Source organism: Taudactylus pleione, unplaced genomic scaffold (assembly GCF_031769625.1).
Source record: "Taudactylus pleione unplaced genomic scaffold, aTauple2 ptg000535l, whole genome shotgun sequence".
Classification (NCBI taxonomy): domain Eukaryota; kingdom Metazoa; phylum Chordata; class Amphibia; order Anura; family Myobatrachidae; genus Taudactylus; species Taudactylus pleione.
This window is the reverse complement of record NW_028284937.1, coordinates 5,715,025-5,733,696: the sequence shown is the minus strand read 5'-3', so window position 1 is coordinate 5,733,696 and position 18,672 is coordinate 5,715,025. Positions and strand designations below refer to the sequence as shown.

The 18,672-nt window shown below is 43.8% G+C and overlaps 1 protein-coding gene across 2 annotated transcripts in view; it reads right to left on the bottom strand.

Moving 5' to 3' along the window:
- Positions 1-5,395: 5,395 nt before the first annotated feature.
- LOC148501069 (uncharacterized) overlaps positions 5,396-18,672 on the bottom strand; it is a 116,250-nt gene continuing 102,973 nt past the window's right edge. For both annotated transcript variants that reach the window (XM_088450990.1, XM_088450991.1), the window contains 5 exons: positions 17,873-17,962; positions 16,965-16,992; positions 12,846-12,892; positions 11,520-11,560; positions 5,396-5,710 (listed from right to left, as the gene is read on the bottom strand). In XM_088450990.1, the coding sequence (XP_088307116.1) occupies positions 5,561-5,710; positions 11,520-11,560; positions 12,846-12,892; positions 16,965-16,992; positions 17,873-17,962 (356 nt within the window). In that variant the 3' untranslated portion in view covers positions 5,396-5,560. The remainder of the gene's footprint in view (positions 5,711-11,519; positions 11,561-12,845; positions 12,893-16,964; positions 16,993-17,872; positions 17,963-18,672) is intronic.

Sequence of the window (18,672 nt, the reverse complement as noted above, 5' to 3'; positions counted from 1 at the left end):
AACACATATATGTGTATCTACTATATCTGTCACAGTTAATACAGTATTCTCATATAAACCCGGTTTAGTTCAATATTGTGGCCAAAAATGACTTCCATGCCCCATAGATGCCGATCAGACCTCCCTCACACACCACTTACATGCCCATAAAACCTGTCTACATGTCACCTACATGCCCATCACACCTCACCCACATACACCTTACATATCCATCAGATCTCCCCCCTTATCATTTATAGATGCCCATTAGACCACCCTCACATACTGCTTACACGCCCATAAAACCTTACATGCCCATGAGAGCTGCCCCACATACATCATGATGTCACAGAAGAAGCACCGGGGAAGCACTGTGGCAGGAAATTGAACGAGGGGCACATCCTAAGGGGGCGTGCCCAGCAGCTTCCCATGTAGTGGGGAGTCAGTCCAGACCTACAACATGGTGGAAAATGGTGCCATTGGAGTAGTAACAGTGCCCCTAAGCCCTGAGCCCTGGGTAGTGACACCGGTCGCACACCCCTCATTCCGGCCCTGATATTGTTCACACATCTGGCCAAGGACAGTGTTACAGTAAATGGGTACTTTAAAATAACTGCACTTTCCAACTTGAAAAGTGCAAGTATTCATAGCATTCAAATCACCCTGCGCTGAAGAGAATGGGGAATGTTCATTCCCTGTAACATGGGAGTGATCATTCTCAGAAAACATTGCAGGGAGAGAGTATGATAGTGATTTATGCACTACTAATGTTAATGTTTTACTAGCTGGAAGCCTCTCTGAGAGCACACTAATGGAACGTTAAAGTAACATTTATGAGTGAGCACAGTTGGAAGTGTTCAGTGAGCTTGTCTGGTTCAAAACTCCTATGTTAGATAGTTCAATTCTTCTGTCATTTCCCTATTCCTCTACATAGTTTTATACTAGAGATGTGCCGACCCCCGTATTTTAGTTTTGGATCTGTATTAACTTTGTGTTTTGGTTTTGGTTTTGCCACATGTTTTGGTTTTGGGTCTGTATTTTTTCAAACATTGATAAAAACAGCTAAAATCACATAATTTGGGCCAGTTTTTGTTTCTAAAGTATTATTAACCTCAATATCATTCATTTTCAGTAATTTCCAGTCAGTTTTGACCACCACACAGCTCAAAATATTGTTTTCATCCAGTTTAGGCCAAAGGTTACACCAAGCTAGCTGGCTGACTAAGTTAAAAGAGAGCAGTGGGCAGCACAAACACGTGGTAGTTCAACTTCAAACATGGCACATCTAGAAAACAGAGCAGTACTGCAGTGGTAGATACTGTAGGATGACAGTTTAATATAAACTACAAGATGCTATACAGGTTCTGTGGCTAACTTCAATCCTGCATTTCGCCTGGTTTTAATCAGCCACAGAACCTGTGTAATTCATGTGTCCCAGTCTAAAGGGATAGTATGGTAAGCCTATAGATACTCCACCTTCATTTCCCTGTACTGCCCTCGAGCCTCTGATCTAGGTATGGTAAGCCTATACATACTCCACCTCCATTTCCGTGTACTGCCCTTGAGCCTCTGATCTAGTTCTTGGTTAATTAAAACATTCTATAGCATCTTATAGTTTATATTAAACTGCCATCTCACAGTATCTGCAACTGCAGTACTGCTCTACTTTCTAGATGTGCCATGAGTGTCCCGGTGTTAAAGAGATAGTATGGTAAGCCTAAGTATGCAGTGGAAGAGAGATTGATTGATTGAGTAATTCATTGATTGATTAATCATTATTTTATTACTGCTATAAAGAAAACAAAGCAGAGAAGTGGAAAATGCTATTGAATAACAAGCACCCCAAATGGATGAAAGTGGTGCATTAATGAATTGATTTATTGATCAATTCATTATAACTGATTGATTAAGAAATTTAAATGTAAGGTCATAAAATATTACATTGTCAGTAGCCAAGGATTCCTCACAAGGGTTGAAAGAGAAGCCAAGAAAATTATTAGTTGCACTGCAGGGCAGCTAACTCCAAACCAGCATATCTTATACTAACAAATATTAGGAGGCTAACCTGCTGGCCACACTAACCCCCCGTATTCTAACTGGGTAACACATTTTTCTTCTACTTTTTTTAAATTTGCAGCTAAGCTCACACTGCATGCAGTCAGCACTTTTATATGTATGTGAACAAACGCACTGGGGACAGCGCGCAGATATAGTACAAACAATAGAAGAAAATATATATTTTTTTAATTCGCAGCTCAGCTCACACGGCATGCGGGCACAGCGCTTATATGTAAGTGAACAAACGAACTGGTGGACAGCGCACAGATATAATACAAACAATAGTCCAAAAAAAAATATTTTACTTTTTTTTTTAATTAGCAGCTCAGCTCACACTGCGTGCAATGACAGCGCTTATTTGTACGTGAACAAATAGACTGGGTGACAGCGCACACTTGTTGTATAAACCTAAAAAAATAATTTAACTTATTTTTTTATTATTACTTTTTGCACAAATGACAACAGCGGAGTCACACTGCTTATACGATCGCAGTGGGGTATGGCCTGCGGAGTCACTATGTATCTTCTTCTCATTTGTATATTATCTGCTGATAACATCATTTTGGAATTATTACATTATTGAAATACACCGACAGCCATAAACTTAAATCCACTGACAGGTGAAGTGAAACACATGGATTCTCTCATTACAATGGCACCACAAGGGGTGGGATATATTAGGCAGCAAGTGAACACTTTGTCAAAATTTCTCAGATCCTTATGCTTTTTCTTCAAGAACAAAGGCCAAATTGTGATGGCTAGACAACTGGGTTACACCATCTCCAAAATGGCAGGTCTTGTGGGTTGTTCCTGGTATGCAGTGGCTAGTACCTACCAAAAGTGGTCCAAGGAAGGACTACCAGTGAACCGTTGACAGGGTCATGGGTGCACAAGGCTTATTGATGTGCGTGGGGAGAGCTACTGTAGCACAAATAGCTGAAAAAGTTAATGCTGGTTATTATAGGTAGGTGTCAAAAATAAGGGGCGTATTTATAATGGATGCAGGGTGTGCAGTGCACATGGGCCCCTGGGTCCATGGGGGGCCAGTACTGCACACCCTTCACCCATATTATACTTACCTCTCCAGAGTCCCACATTGGCGCCGGTGTCTGTGTTGTAAAAACAGGTGGCAAATGGCCGCAGTGGCCATTTTCCCGTTGTTTGCGCAGTACAGGGAAAATGCCAGCCACGGGCATTTTCCCAGTGACCTGCACATGCGCTATTGACTCTGGGCGCACTCTAGTGCCCAGAGTCTATAAGTATACTGCCAGCCGATGGACGGAGAGGAGGGGGCCCATGATGGAGACGATACACGGGCCCCCTCCTCTCTATAAATGCCCCTGGTCAGAACACCTAGTGCATCACAGCTTTCTGTGTAGCCACGTGAGTGTCAGAACTGGACCATGGAGCAGGTGGCCTGGTTTGAGGAGTCAAGTTTTCTTTTACATTATGTTTTCTTTTACATCATGTGGATGGCCAGTAGTATGTGTGTTGTTTACATGTCGAAGAGATGGCAGGAGGAAGCACTGTGGGAAGAAGACAAGCTGGCTGAGGCAGTGTGATGCACTGGGCAATGTTTTGCTGGGAAATCTTGGGTCCTGGATTTCATGTACAGTAGATGTTATTTTGACACGTACTACCTACCTAAACATTGTTGCAGACCAAGTTCACCACAATGGTATTCTCTGATGGCAGTGGCCTCTTTTAGCAGGATAATGCACCCTGTCACACTGCAAAAATTGTTCAGGAATGGTTTGAGAAATATGACATAAAGTTCACGGTGTTGACTTAGCCTCCAAATTCCAAAGATCTCAGTCAGATCAAGCACCCGTGAGATATGCTGGAAAAACAAGTCTGAACCATGCAACTTACAGGACTTAAAGGATGTGATGCTAACTTCTTGTTGCCATAAAATACAAGACACCTTCAAAGGTCTTGTGGAGTCCATGCCTCAATTGGTCAGAGCTGTTTTGGCGGCTAGAGGCAGACCTACACAATATTAGACAGGTAAATTTAGTGTTATGGTTGTTCGGCATATGTATGACCGCAGATTCTCTCTTGATGGCTTGTTGACTTGGTAAACACCTATACTGCCTTACTGATGCTATATGGAGAGATAGTTCCTCTGTCAAAGCAAAATTCCTGGATATATAGTAATGCAGGGGCACAGCTAAGTAGGGGTCAGTGGGGCAATTGCCCCAGGTGACAGAGGAAGGGAAGTGCCAGTACAGCTGTTGGAGTTGCCGGGAGAGCAGGGAGGGAAGTCGGTTAGCTGTACACAGGAGACCTCATGCTCTGCAGTAATAGGCTGCACGGTCCCTGTCTCTCCTGTCAGTCTGTGCATGGCCCCGCCTCTTAGGTACTTATTGTAAAGAGGTTAATTATATTACATTGAATGGGGGTTTTGACAATGCTGCCAAAGTATTTAATAAATTTGGAGGATGGGTTAATTATTAATGAGGGAATAATATCGTAAGATGATCAAAAATACTCTTTGTATTGTATGGTAGTCACCATCCACTGTATTACATGACATTCTCTGACGTTTTATATATTGTATAGCTCAGTGACATGCAGTGAGGTAAATGGCTGGGGAGGCACTGGCCAGTATCAGAGCCAGATTTACACATACTTATATGAAACCGAGTGTTCATGTGGGCATTATACAAAGGTGCAGCAGTATATAGTGCTGGAAATTTGGTGTGCTTTGATTAGGGCTGTGGGGAAAAGGTAGACAGCGAGACAGTGCCTCACCTCCCATACACTTTTTACTCCAGTGTTTTGACTATAAAAATGATTAGAATAATACAAAGAGGATATTTATATTTTCTTAACATTTTTCCTCATCATTTTTATAGCCAAAACTCTGCAGTATACCTAAGTATGACAGGAAAGGCTCTGTCTCACCTGCCCGCACATCACTGGTATAGCTGCCACTAATACTCTCGGGCACTGGGGGGAGATTAGGTTTAGGGTGAGGGGAGGGATGGTTAGGGTAGGGGGAGGGTTAAGTTACTAATCCACAGATGTCGGTATCTTAACCCTGTTGGGATGCTGGCATCGGGATTCTGAAAGCCAGCTTTCCTAGTGCCGGCATTCCGTACCTAACCCATTTTATGGTGGTTATTGTGATATTATTTGTATTATATTAAGTTCATATACGTAGAGGATGACTAGTATCTACTGGGGAGAGGGGTCGAGCTGAGTCTTTGCCCTGGGTTACAGAAGGCCTTGCTTCACTCCTGTGTAATACATACAGTAGTGAAGACATACATTAGTGAGAACTTCAAATAATGTATACAAACAGTATTTATTACCAAGGCAAAAGGTGAGAAAGATAGATTGCTAAAAGAAAAACACGAGAAACAAGTGCCAAATGTATTGATTAACTGTTGTACAGTATATAAATAGGACAGAGGGCACTTCAATCATTGAGGATTAATGGTATTCACTTGACATTTTTATTTAAATTATCATACAATTCTATACCAGTAGTAGCATTTAACAGAAGAGTTTTTATAAATTACTTTTTATTTGATTTTCTGACTTCTGCATATAGGCCGGTGTCATCAGTCTTTTTAGACATGGTTTTCTTATTTAGTGCGTCAGTGTTCAGTATAGCATATGTAATGTCATCATTATCCACATCTGTGTCCTGCATATTCACCTCCACCTGCAATGTCAAACACAAATATGCATTTACATTGTGATCGTTTTATACTGAAACACAGGAGGCTCCTCATTTAGAGTTATGAGCCATTCCAGCTAATGGGTGCAAATCTTTACCTAGATAAACTACAGTGGTGTGTAAGGGTCACAAAAGCAGTTTTTGTGCAGTATTAATGCTATTTACAGCATTTTACCCATGTCAGCATTATAGCTTTAAGCTTAAACGAAAAGAATCATGTTTAAAGTTATAACGCCAACATGGTTAACATGCTGTGAATAGCAACATTACTAGCATAACAACATTATGTTGCCATCATTTGCACTGTCATCAGCATTAATGTCAGCCGTGTAACTACCTCCCATTTGTTTTAATGGTAAATCTCTGTGAACCTCAAAGTGAAACATCATAATTTGAGCTTCGAATGTTAGTATTCAAATAAAAAATAATGTTTGAAATGCTTTTGTATTATTTAAAAATGTAAATATTGTGTAAAAATTGATAAATATAGTAATTTTAATGTGAATGTTGAATGCAAACTGAGGCAGCTAACTGCAAATATGTACCCTTCTGCAGGCTTTGGATGTATTGATGAAAGGATCAACTGACAAGAGGCTGACAGTGAAGAAGGTTGACAGGGACAAAAGGTCGAATAGTTGACACACAATGGTCAAAACATTTTTTGTTTTTTAAATTAACCCTAATCCTAACCCTCCCCCTAGTGCCCAACCCTAACCTTCCCCCTGGTGCCTTAACCTCACCTCCTCTTCTGGCAGCCTAACCTAACCCTCCCCCAAGTACCTATCCCTAAACCTCACTCTAACCCTAACCCTCCCCCAAGTACCTATCCCTAAACCTCACTCTAACCGTAACCCTCCCCCAAGTACCTATCCCTAAACCTCACTCTAACCCTAACCCTCCCCCAAGTACCTATCCCTAAACCTCACTCTAACCCTCCCCCAAGTACCTATCCCTAAACCTCACTCTAACCCTAACCTTAAAAATGTTGAAAAACCATAAAAAGTGTGTTGACCATTTTTTGTGTTGACCATATGGGTGTCAACTATTTGAACCTGTCAACCTTCTGCACTGTCAACCTTTTGTACACGTCTACCTTTTGTACCTGTCTACCTATTGCATGCCGTCCATCTGGTGTCGACCCACTGACTGTCGACCTTTACATTATCGATCTTCTATCATCACACTGATGAAAGCCCCTCTCTAAAATCCAAACATGTAACACTAACGTTAATAATGCATTTCCACTTCTTCCCCGTCCTCGTATTGTCTCTAAAGTAAAATCTTTTCTGAAAGACCCTCATGGACGTCAGGATGTAAGGTGATGATTACTGAGCAATCATATATTTAAGTTCCATAGTGAAATGAAATAAAAAAGCTACATAGACATTTAAACACATAAATAGACAGTGTATGTATATACTGTACTTCTATAGCATAAGATGTGGACTCATATATGTAGTGTTAGAATGTTCAGTCCTTCCCTTCATTTACATAAGCTAAGCTTCACCCACATGAGAAAGGAAACACATTGCTATTCGGTCTGCAGCACAAATCTTTATATTTAGTAGTGCATTTTTCTATCTGGCTGGGTGTAGCTGCATGCCGTGTAAGATCATATGTTACACCAGTGTCACCACCAACTTCCCCTTCCAGAAAAGAACCCTGATTGCTCTCCTGAACTCTGGCAAATTGAAGTTCTGTTCCTTCTGCTGAAATCCAGCAACCACTTGTACCTCAGTCAGAGCCGGATTAAGGCTTGTGGGGGCCCCAGGGCAATTTAGCTGTGGGGGCCCCCTTCAAGCCACACAGAGCTGACCCGATGCCCCCCCTCCCCCCGAAAACCCCACACAAAGACAGCACTCACACATACACATAAACAGCATACACACACTAACACATATATACACATTAACATATACATACACAGTATGCACACTAACACATATGCACAGTATCACATACATACATACATGCATACATACTTACTGTACATACATACACACACTGAAACAGTGTGCAGCAGATTGCAAAAGGACCCGGCCACTCCTTCCTCAATTCATTAGGCTCCGCCCCCCATGATTAATGACACGATTAGCGGGGATATGGAGGCGGGGCTTGCCATATTGACTCCGCCCCCAATGCGGCCAGCTGAGGAATCGGCGGGGGCCGGAGGGATTTAATCACGGTAAAGCTGGCCCTCTCTCCATTAGACAGCTGATGCAGCAGCACTGACTGTGCTGCTGCATGCAGTCTGTCAATCAGCGCGGCTCCAGAGCCTCTACCGCTGGACACCTGTTCTCAGCAGGGTCACATCGACCCTGTGTGGGGGCCCCTCTGTGTGTGGGGGCCCAGGGACAACCGCCCCTGTCGCCCTCCCCTTAATCCGGCCCTGACCTCAGTATAGAACCATGGGCGCCGAAAGGGGGGCGTACTAAATACCTGAGTCCGGACTTGTTGGAGTGGCTCAACGGGTGCCCGGGTTCGACGCCGCCCCCCCCTCCCTCTTATCTGTCAATAGCTGTGCTGGGCTGCTGTGGGAGCAGGGTTACTGAAGCCACTAAGCAGCAGTCTCCTCTCCTCTGCCTGTGGTGGGGAGTGACCACACTGACCCCCCCTTGGATTTGTGCCAAGCTGAGGGGCTCACAGCGACCCCCTCCACCGGTGGACAAGTATTAATTTTTTAAAAATAAAGCCTAAGGGGCCGTGGCCACTTCTCACGTGATTAGGTCATGCCCCCATCAGTGCCCATGCCCGTGGCGGCTCTTGGCCTCCCTGTATAGAACAGGACAGTGATCACTGTCAGCATGTTCCATTATACTGTAGCATGCAGTTTCCTGTTCTCTATTGAACTACAATTGTATGTTGGAGTTAAGTGATGGATAAAGGAGGAGAGCTGCTATTTGCCTATAATACAACAGGCTGATAGTAGTGTACAGCTTGGATGGGCAACGGGGAGGTGAGTGCTGAGTGGCTGAGGCCTATATTTTACACTAAGCCAACAAGAATTAGGTTCTTCATTGTTCTCTGGGCCCTATATTTTACCCTTGGCCACTAGGGGCCTGGGGCTGGCCTCTATTTTACACTGGACCACTAAAAACTAGAGATGTGTGCCGACCCCCGTGTTTTGGTTTTGGATCTGGATCTACCCTGGTTTTGGATCTGGATTGGTTTTGCCAAAACCTCACCTCCGTGCTTTGTTTTAGTGTTTTGGTTTTGGATCTGGATTTTTTCTTAAAAAATCATAAAAACAGCTAAAATCACATAAAATGGGCCTGTTTTTGGCCCTGATTCAAAGCCGGACGCTCTGACAAAGCGATCGCACTGAATCAGGGCGTCTTTTTTTTTTTATGGAGTCAGCGGTGTCCTCATTGCAGGTTTGCTGACTGTGTCGGCAGTGCAGGGGTGTTCTCAATGCAGGGTGTCGGCAGTGTGGGGGTCGCTGACGGTGTCCTCAGTACTTTGGGCAGCACTGCAGGCGTGTCGGCAGTGGTGGTGTCGGCAGCGGGGGATGCTGCCAGTGCGGGTGCCAGCGGTTTTGGCAGCGGGGGGTACCAGTGGTGTCAGGCGGCGGGGGATGATGGGCGCCATCTTCTTTTCTTCTTTTTTGCTGTTTTCAATGGGCTTAACGCTGATTGGATGAGAGCCGTTAAGCCCGCTGAAAACAAAACCGCTCGGATCGCCTCGGATCTCTTAATTGTGGTCAATAGATCTGCAATTAACACACCTGTGTTGCATCTAGATGAGTTGGAAAATATGCACTGTTAGGGTTCCATAATGACCGGGTTTGGGAAACACTGCTTTACATTAAGGGTCAGATTCACTGTACCGGTATGTGTGATGGCCACTTCTGTTATAAAGATGACTCCCTGCTGTGTCCAACTAGTGACGACTGTATTTTTATTATAACCTGTTAATGGTAATGTTGGGAATGCCAAATGGACCATACATGTGAGGGATGGGATGCATTTGGTCAAATTTGGCTTTGGTCCCATAGATCATAACAACTTAAGCTGTTAACGATGTGTACCCAGCTGCCGTATCGTGGGACAGCACCCGGCGGGGGTCCTGGCATCGGCAAGTGAATACACACTTGACGATGTTGGGAGTAATGGCGCGGCAGCGGGGGCCATGCTGACCTTATAGTCTGTCGGACCTGCAAGCAGATCCAACGGGCGAGGTTGGTGACGGTGCGTGGAAGCACGCATCACCAACAACATAGAGGGTACATACTAGATGATGTGCCCGATATGTTGTCTGATACCGGCCAGATCAGACGACATATCATCTAGTGTGTACCCGGCATAACCTGTCCCACTTGTTTTCAATTCCAACTGGGACAAAAGCAAGTTTGTATGCAGGTACCGTTACCCTATATAGCGGTGAAAGAGAGCATGTTGGACACATATGGATAGGTTTATTGGGGGTGATTCAGCAGAGGACGCAGATGTGTGCCTGCACGCAGATTCCCGATAGTCGCATGTGCAGAACAGGTCATGCGTGATCGCACACAGAGTGGCAGCAGACTGTCAGTGATTGACAGTCTGCTGCCATTTGTGGGCTTGGAGGGGGCGGCAACGGCCTCCGTTTCCCAAAAAGGAGGCGTGTCGCTGCCATTGAGAGGAAGGGAAGAAGCCAGGATCTCCGGCAGTAGACGGAGATTTTCTGGCCTATTTGTTGCATCCATGGGTCACTCAGCCGGCCGATGGGATCTACCAGATTATTATCCCGCTGATCAGGTCAGGAAGATATTAATTTCAGCCTATATAAAATTCACTTTTCTAGTAATTTGAAGACGGGAAATGAGCATCCTTTTATTACGAAGCAAAAAAACAGGAAACCCTATTTTTGACACACCTTGCTTGTCACACTATAGTAATAAAAGGTAAAACAAACCATTATAATTTCCACATTTCAAGTCCATGCTTATATTCCCATCCATTGTCCATGACAGGCCAATAGGAATCAGTAATTCATGATATTATGGATACTTGTTTCTGGCCCATTAGGCTAAACCTTTTAATAATGTTAGGACATAAACCTGTGGAGTCTGCTATGGCACATTGGCTTTGCATCATGGCAGTATGACCAGGGGAACAGTAGAAACAGACATCAACACTGATTAAAGCATATAGGCCCTCATTCAGAGCCACTCGTAAGCGGCAGCTCGTGTGCTCCGAGCGATGTTTGCCAAACTGCGCATGCGTACGGATCGTTATACGCATGCGCGAACCAGTCAGTGCGGCCGAAATTCATGTGCTCGCAAAATAGCGAATGCCTGCTAATTTGAGTGACAGGATGAGTCGTATGTGGGTGGTAACAGGGGAAGGTGCTTGAAAATGGGGAGTGGAAATCAGAACGCAGGCGTGCTTAAAGGTCAAAACGGGCGTTTTATGGGTGTGCATATTTAAAACAGCAGCGTCATTGACCACGTCACTGGGTTTTTTTTAGCCAGATCTGCTCGCAAAATTGTGGTAGCAAAAACCAACCACAAGAATAGCGAGCAGGTATGTACTCGATTAATCTAATAAATAGCGGACATGACGTAGGATGCGAGCGGCCAGGGGGCGTAGTTTCCCAAAAAACGACCGCAAGTTTTGTTCGCTCGTTCAGACCTAGAGGCGTGAACAGACCGCCAACAGCGAACGGTTCATTTGAATAGCCACCCCTATTTTCTGGACGAGCGAGCGCAAATAGCGACCGGCTCTGAATCAGGGCCATAATTAGTAAAATACTTAGATATTTGTGAGGTATTTCTAAGTATATATCTAAAGCCAGAGGTAAGATAATTACTTACATTTGGTGTCACTGTGTTCTTGCTTTCTTCAATTGAAATGTCTGCAAAATATGATGCACATTTGAAGCCATTAACTATACTGTGACTGAAATGAAAGAATGTAAAAGAATAAAAATAAACAGTTTGAGGAGTTTTTGTGGGAGGCTCAACATTAGACGTGTGATATTGGTGGCTTGGGGGCTTCCTACAAACAGTGAGAAATTAAATGACTCAAAATAAATTATTTGTGTGTATATATATATTTACACTAGTAAAGGTACCCGGCATATGGCCGGTCACCTCAGGCTACTCGCTGATCCGCCAAGTCCTGCGCCCTACTCTGCTCTTGCTCTGTCCTACCCACATCTCTATCCACTGCTCTGCCCCTTGCTCAGTCAATCATGCCCTCTCTCTGCCTGCTGCTTTGTCTCACACAGCTCCCAGCTCTGCCCCCCCCGTTCTGTTGTACTCCATCCCGTCCCCCCACTCCATCCCTCCTCCATACTTACCTTGTTCCTTCCTCCTCTCCGGCTAGGCAGCAGGCTAGGGTCTGTTCCATCTCCCTAGCAGTCTGAGCCATTGGATGGGCAGCCCGCACCACAGCTCCCTCTGCGCATGCATGTTGGAAATGGGATAGCACTTAGCAAATTATTATATATTCATAATATTAGAGCTGCTTTCTCAGGTTGTCACCATGATCCATTGTCACAAATGTTATTTATTTATTTTTTTGACAGGCAGATATCTGATGAAATGTGGATTACAACATGTTTTACTATAGATATGCTGTATACAATATGCTTCTTTATCAAAACAAGTTTCACAGAAAGAGAAGAACAAGGACTGGCACACACTGCTGTTCAGTCTACTGTACAAATCATTCTCTGTTATGTTACAGTCCACTGGATTACAATGCCCATATGTAGGATTTCATTAGGGCCCAGGTGCTGGGCGGTAGGGTTAGGAGGGGCATTGTACACCCCATTCTTGTATGCATCAGGTTCCTTCTTAGGCTGGGCTCAGTCAGGGAAAGCAGCTGGTTAAGGAGCTCCATTCTCCGCTAAGTATTGGGCATAATGGATGATGGCAGGGTCAATTAATTCTGCTCTGTATTAGGGTTTGAATGTGCTACAAAAATTATAGCAGGAATACTGAACACTTATGGTCAAATTATGCTGGAGAAGTATGTGGAATTCCATATCCAGATGTATGAAACTATTATTTGCTGGTACAGTTTGTAAAATATCCCTCGCTGCTAATTATATGTAATCCCCCCTGGTTGTATACATACATACTGTGTGTTTCAAAAGCTGTTGCTCTTTATATTTTGTTGCTGATGTTACTTACATGTTGCTTCATTTGTTGTGTTTGCATCAGCACTTTGTCTGACGTCACTGTAAAATTGAAACAAGATGTCATGTTTTATACAGTAAATCACATTCAATAATTGTCCTGCTTTTAAGGATTTCATCGGGTTTCAGTCCAACATTATTAAATCACTGTCGTTTGTTCAGTTAAGGCTTATAGTTGCTTCAGTTAAAACATGAAAATAAGGAACCAGAATTGGAAGAACTAAAACATATAGATTTTGTGAAATGTTTCTTCTAATGTAGCTTAATCCACCATAGAGCAATATTCTGTGGCTTTATACAAATAAAAGGTATATTCGTGCCAAATGAGAAGACTCTGTAAATTTGCCAAGATGTTTTCAAAACGGGTTGGGTATGAAATCCCGGCTGTCGGGATGCTGCTGTTCAGAATACCGACAGCAGAATCCCGACAGCCAGAATCCCGACTCCCATAGGAAGGCACGTAAGTATTTTCCCTACCCCTACCCTAACCCCTACCTTAACCCTATCCCTCCCTCACCGGTGCCTAAACCTAACTCCCCCTTCCTAGTGCCCAAACCTAACCTCCCCCTCCCGTATCCAAATCCTAAGACCCCCTTCCCGGTGCCTAAACCTAACCTCCCCCCCAGTGCCTAAACCTAACCCCCCCTCCCCACTCCCTAATGCTAACACTCTCCCCCCGGTAACCTAACCCTCCCCCTAATGCCTAACCCTAACACCGGTAGCTAACGCTAACCTCCCCCTAACACTGGTGCCGGGATCCCGACCTGTCGGGATTTCGACGCCGGTATTTGGACTGTCTGTATCCCACATGCAGGGATGCCGACTCCATTCCCTTCAAAACTTTATCATAGTATATTATAGCAATCTATGAACTGTCATTAGTACCAGCATGTAGGCTACTTTATTTACCCAGTATGCTAATTCTGGGGGAGATGTATCATAGCTTGGAGAGAGATAAAATATCAACCAATCAGCTTATAATTTTCATTTTTCAAACACAGCCTGTAAAGTGACAGTTAGGAGCTGATTGGTTGGTACTTTATCACTCTCCACATTATCTCTCTCAAATACTTAGTATATATTCCCCTCTGTTCCTTAGTAAACAAGAAACTCAAGCTTGCTTTGTACTCCCTGAAATGTTTATTGATATAGCATGAACCCAATACTGATCTTAAGCAGCTTTGCATTATTGGATGTGTCTCCACAATATTTTCAAAATCAGAGAGACCAGTTGACACTCTTTTCAATTTTGTCATTTGGACCAATACCATTATTAGCTACATATAGAAGCTTTATATGGCTGACCACTGGCTACGGACTGCATGGAAATTATTTCCACAGCTTGGAAAAGGTACTCTGATCAGAGGCTTCATTTGTAACTTTCCATTACACTCTGTATTCTGCAATTGATAAATACAGTTTGTGGTGTATTTGTTGGAGTTTGCTTTAATGTGTAAGTGAAGCCCCATAAGCAGGTGTCTCAAAAACGAATGCTCTCAGCTTGGGAAATAAATCCTAGAAATAAATGTGATAATGATAGGGATAATGATAATGATAACAATATTAAAGTGTGACTATTGCAGAGTCATGGTGCAATAAAATTGATATCTGGAAAGCAGGTGGGTATTAAGAACTGGGGGGTCCGTGTGCAGCCACCATGATGCGGGTCTGAAGAAATGTGCAGTGAGCTGGCTCCCTATGCATTATTCAACAGCGCCATCTAAATTTGGTTGGAGAGAAAAACTCTGGTACAGTGCCAAAGTCTTCGCTAGCTTCTGTGCGGCGCCATCTTTTGGAATACATCACTAACAAGAGCCGCTGGGTGCAGAGGTGCAGGATATGCAGTGAGGACCTCTCTCAGCCCATGGGCCTGTGTGCACTGCACACCCTGCACCTATCACTGCTGGGATGTAGTATTATATTTATGAAGGACAGAGTGGGAAGAATAGAAGGGAGAGTAGCAATTAATGTGAAAGAAAACATAACTGATACGTGTTGCTACGGTGCTTGCTGTGCAGTTACAGAATGAACAAAAATGTCACAGGCTAATAACTTCATATACTTTGAAACTGCTCACTGTTAAGAACGGAGGGTTAGTCAGGTAAGATAAAGTCTGGTGACACCCTTGAGGGCTGGTTTGCATTGACTAGTCGTGACCTGAGGGCCGAGGGTGAGATGCAGCCTGTGTGCTGTGGAAGCAGCCTTGAGGGCTGGTCTGCCTTAACTAGTTGTGGTCTGTGGGCCGAGGGTGAGATGCAACCTGTGGGCTGTGGAAGCAGCCTTGAGGGCTGGTTTGCGTTTACTAGTTGTAGCCTGCGGGCCGAGGGTGAGATGCATGCAGCCTTTGGGTTGTTAAAGCAGCCTTGAGGGCTGGTCTGCCCTTACTAGTTGTGGCCTGTGGGCCGAAGGGTGATATGCAGCCTTTGGGCTGTGGGGACAGTCTTGAGGGCTGATGAGTCTCTGATGAGATGTGCACAAACACATGGAGGTGCAACCAATGTCGCCGAGTTGACACTGGTGACAGTGCGCTGGATTGCGCACTTTGGACGCTGAGGTGCGGCTTATGTCACCGGATTGACACTGGCGGTGGTGCGCCAGATTACCCACTTTGGACGCTGAGGTGTGGCCAATGTCGCCGGGTTGAAACTGGCGTTGGTACACTGGATTGCGTACCCTGGATGCAGGAATGCAGCTAATGTCGCCAGGTTGACACAAGCTGCCGGATGCTGGCAGGCGCTTCAGGATGAGGAAGCGCGCCATGCTGCTTAGATTACACAAGCAGCACCAGCAGATGGGATGCGGACCGAGCCGCCTGGATGGAACAAACGGCAGTGGATAGACACAGCAGAACTGGACCCTGGAACTCGACTGATCAACAGGAGACTGGCACAACCGGAAGCATGAGTAACACTATCACCGGCATCGGAGCAGCGCTGAGAGCAGCAGGATATGGATTCTGAAGCCAATCTGGACCAGCCCCAGAATGACAGGACAGGAGGTAGGCGGAGTCTCAACGAACGCTTGACCGGCTTTCGGCTCGCACAGCATTAGCCGTGCGGCGGCTTGTGACACTCACTGATCCTCATCCTTGGGCCTGACTCAGAAATGGACTCTAATGCCGTCACCGCTGCAAATTCATACGCAGCGGCTGTGCTAATATGTGCAAATGTTGCAGCTGCCAGGATTTGTATTGAGACACCCACTGGTGGCTCAGAAAATCTAATTCACTGTGTACAAAGACGCAACTTAGTCGCAGATCAGTTGATTAGCGGACTGCTGAGTAACCATATGGGTGCGCAGAATGGCAATGGGAACTGAGATGCAAAGCCATTTCCACTGCGTATGGGATCACAGTCACAGTCTGAGACGTGCACCGAAAACTGTCACCAACAGCATTAAGTTGACACCCCCCATTTCCGCCTACAAACACTCCCTTCTTGTCAATCACTTTGCAAATAAATCCTCACTGCGAGTGACGACAGTAATGGAAATTGACGCATGACCAGACCACCAATAATCACTCTACTGCATAAACATCGGCACTGCATCCATCTCTGGATCAGGCCCCTTGTCAAAAAATTTGGTACTTGTGTACTTTACGGACTCATTGCAGAGAGAACCCAATGAATGTTTTAAATGGTACTTGTGTACCTTACGTACACAAGTACCGAAAGTTGTCCGAACCTAAAGAATAAAGTTGTCCCTTCGTGGGCTAGCTGTGATCGCCTTGCTTCAGGCTCAGTGGTTCGCTACGCTCGCCACAAGGTTATATTCCCCCTCTATGCCCACTTGGATGGTAGGGAATGACGCTGGACACTGGCTGATGACATCAGGGTCTTCTCCATGAAGGGGATTGAGACATTACCATGATTGATGATAATAATGAGTGTAGGACACTTAGTTCTCTCTGCAATGAGTCCGTAAAGTACACAAGTACCAAAAAACTTACTGCTGGAAAGGCAACTGTAAGTAAGGTTGGAAACCTGCTAACCTAACATTGTATTACAATTCTGGATGGAACAACAGAATAAAATAGTAATAAAAAAATATCTTAAGAGTGTTAGCTATAGTCAGTAAAATACACATCTAGTAATAATTAAAAAATGACACATACCCTGTCTTCATTTTCTGTTTAGAGGATTCTGTTGGTTAAAACAAAAAGTTATTATTTCTGTTAAAAATATAGCTCAGCTATTAACAGTGTGGTTTTCTTGTACATGTTACTATCCTAACAATTTAAAATGTAATTCTATATATCTTCCACTGGAATAAGCTTTATGAATTAGACCTGTTTTTTTAGTTTCATATTTTGACATCTATATAATGTGAGCCTGTTGCAACGTAATGACAGTTGGTATGAACTCTGACCCCTCCCACCAGTGTCTGTGATGCACAGGAGAAAGTGATGGAATGGAGATAGGCAAGGAGAGACAGTAGGGGGAGGGGGAGAAAGAGAGGTCGGGAAGAGAGAAAAGGTGGAGAGGAGAGAGAGAGAGAGAGAGAGAGAGAGAAGTGGTGGTGGAGGGAGAGATGGGGAGAAAGAAAGGGAGAGTGGAGAAAACAAGGAAGGGTGAAAACATATAGAAAAGTATAAATAAAAGCCAAGCAACAATAGGCATCACACCTAGTATGAAATATATCTTATGCCTCTGGTAAACAAAATGTCTGACAGTTGAACTGTGATCAGTACTTTTTATTTTTCTATATTGTTCTACTGTAAACCTCATGTGACATACAAGTACCTCCAAAACTTATAATCTATTCTTGCTTTATAATTTTCTGAATAAACTCTTCAATGAATTGTAGCCCCCTAGAGCGGTAATAGGTAGAAAATCTAGATTACAGTCCTCATACTAGCTAGATTTTATAGATTTTTTTTCCCATTCAGAAACATATTTAATTTAGTTAATTAAAAAAGTTGTTTCAGTTTGTGCTTGCTACAGTAATTCAGTAAAGGAGCTACAGTAACTGCAGAGCTGTGTGATCACAAGAGCTTACATCCACTATATAATTAGTACTTACTCTTTTTTCTGATTATGCAAATCAGTATGATGGCTAAAATGAGCAAAACGAGGACACCACATAGAGATGAAATAACGATAATCCAAAGAACTAAAAAAAAGAATAGTAAACAGGAAAACAAAATTTAGAGAAGCATTTTATAGACATTAAACCTACAGTCAGGTCCATAAATATTGGGACAATGACAGAATTTTCAGATTTTGGCCTCTATTCACCACCACAATGGTTTTGAAATGAAACAAACAAAATGTGCTTTAACTGCAGACTTTCAGATTTAATTTGAGGGTAATTACATCCAAATCGGGTGAACGGTGTAGGAATTACAACAGTTTCAATATGTGCCTCCCACTTTTTAAGGGGCCAAAAGTAATGGAACTATCGACTCAAAAGCAATTTCATGGACAGGTGTGGGCTATTTCCTCGTTATTTCATTAAAAATTAAGCAGGTAAAAGGTCTGGAGTTGATTCTAGGTGTGACATTTGCATTTGGAATCAGTTGCTGTCAACTCTCAATATGAGATCCAAAGAGCTGTCACTATAAGTGAAGCAAGCCATCATTAGGCTGAAAAATCAAAACAAACCCATCAGAGAGATAGCAAAAACATTAGGTGTGGCCAAATCAACTGTTTGGAACGTTCTTAAAAAGAAAGAACGCACCGGAGAGCTCAGCAACACCAAAAGACCCGGAAGACCACGGAGAACAACTGTGGTGGATGACAAAATAATTATTTCCCTGGTGAAGAAAAACCCCTTCACAACAGTTGGCCAAATCAAGAACACTCTCCAGGAGGTAGATGTAT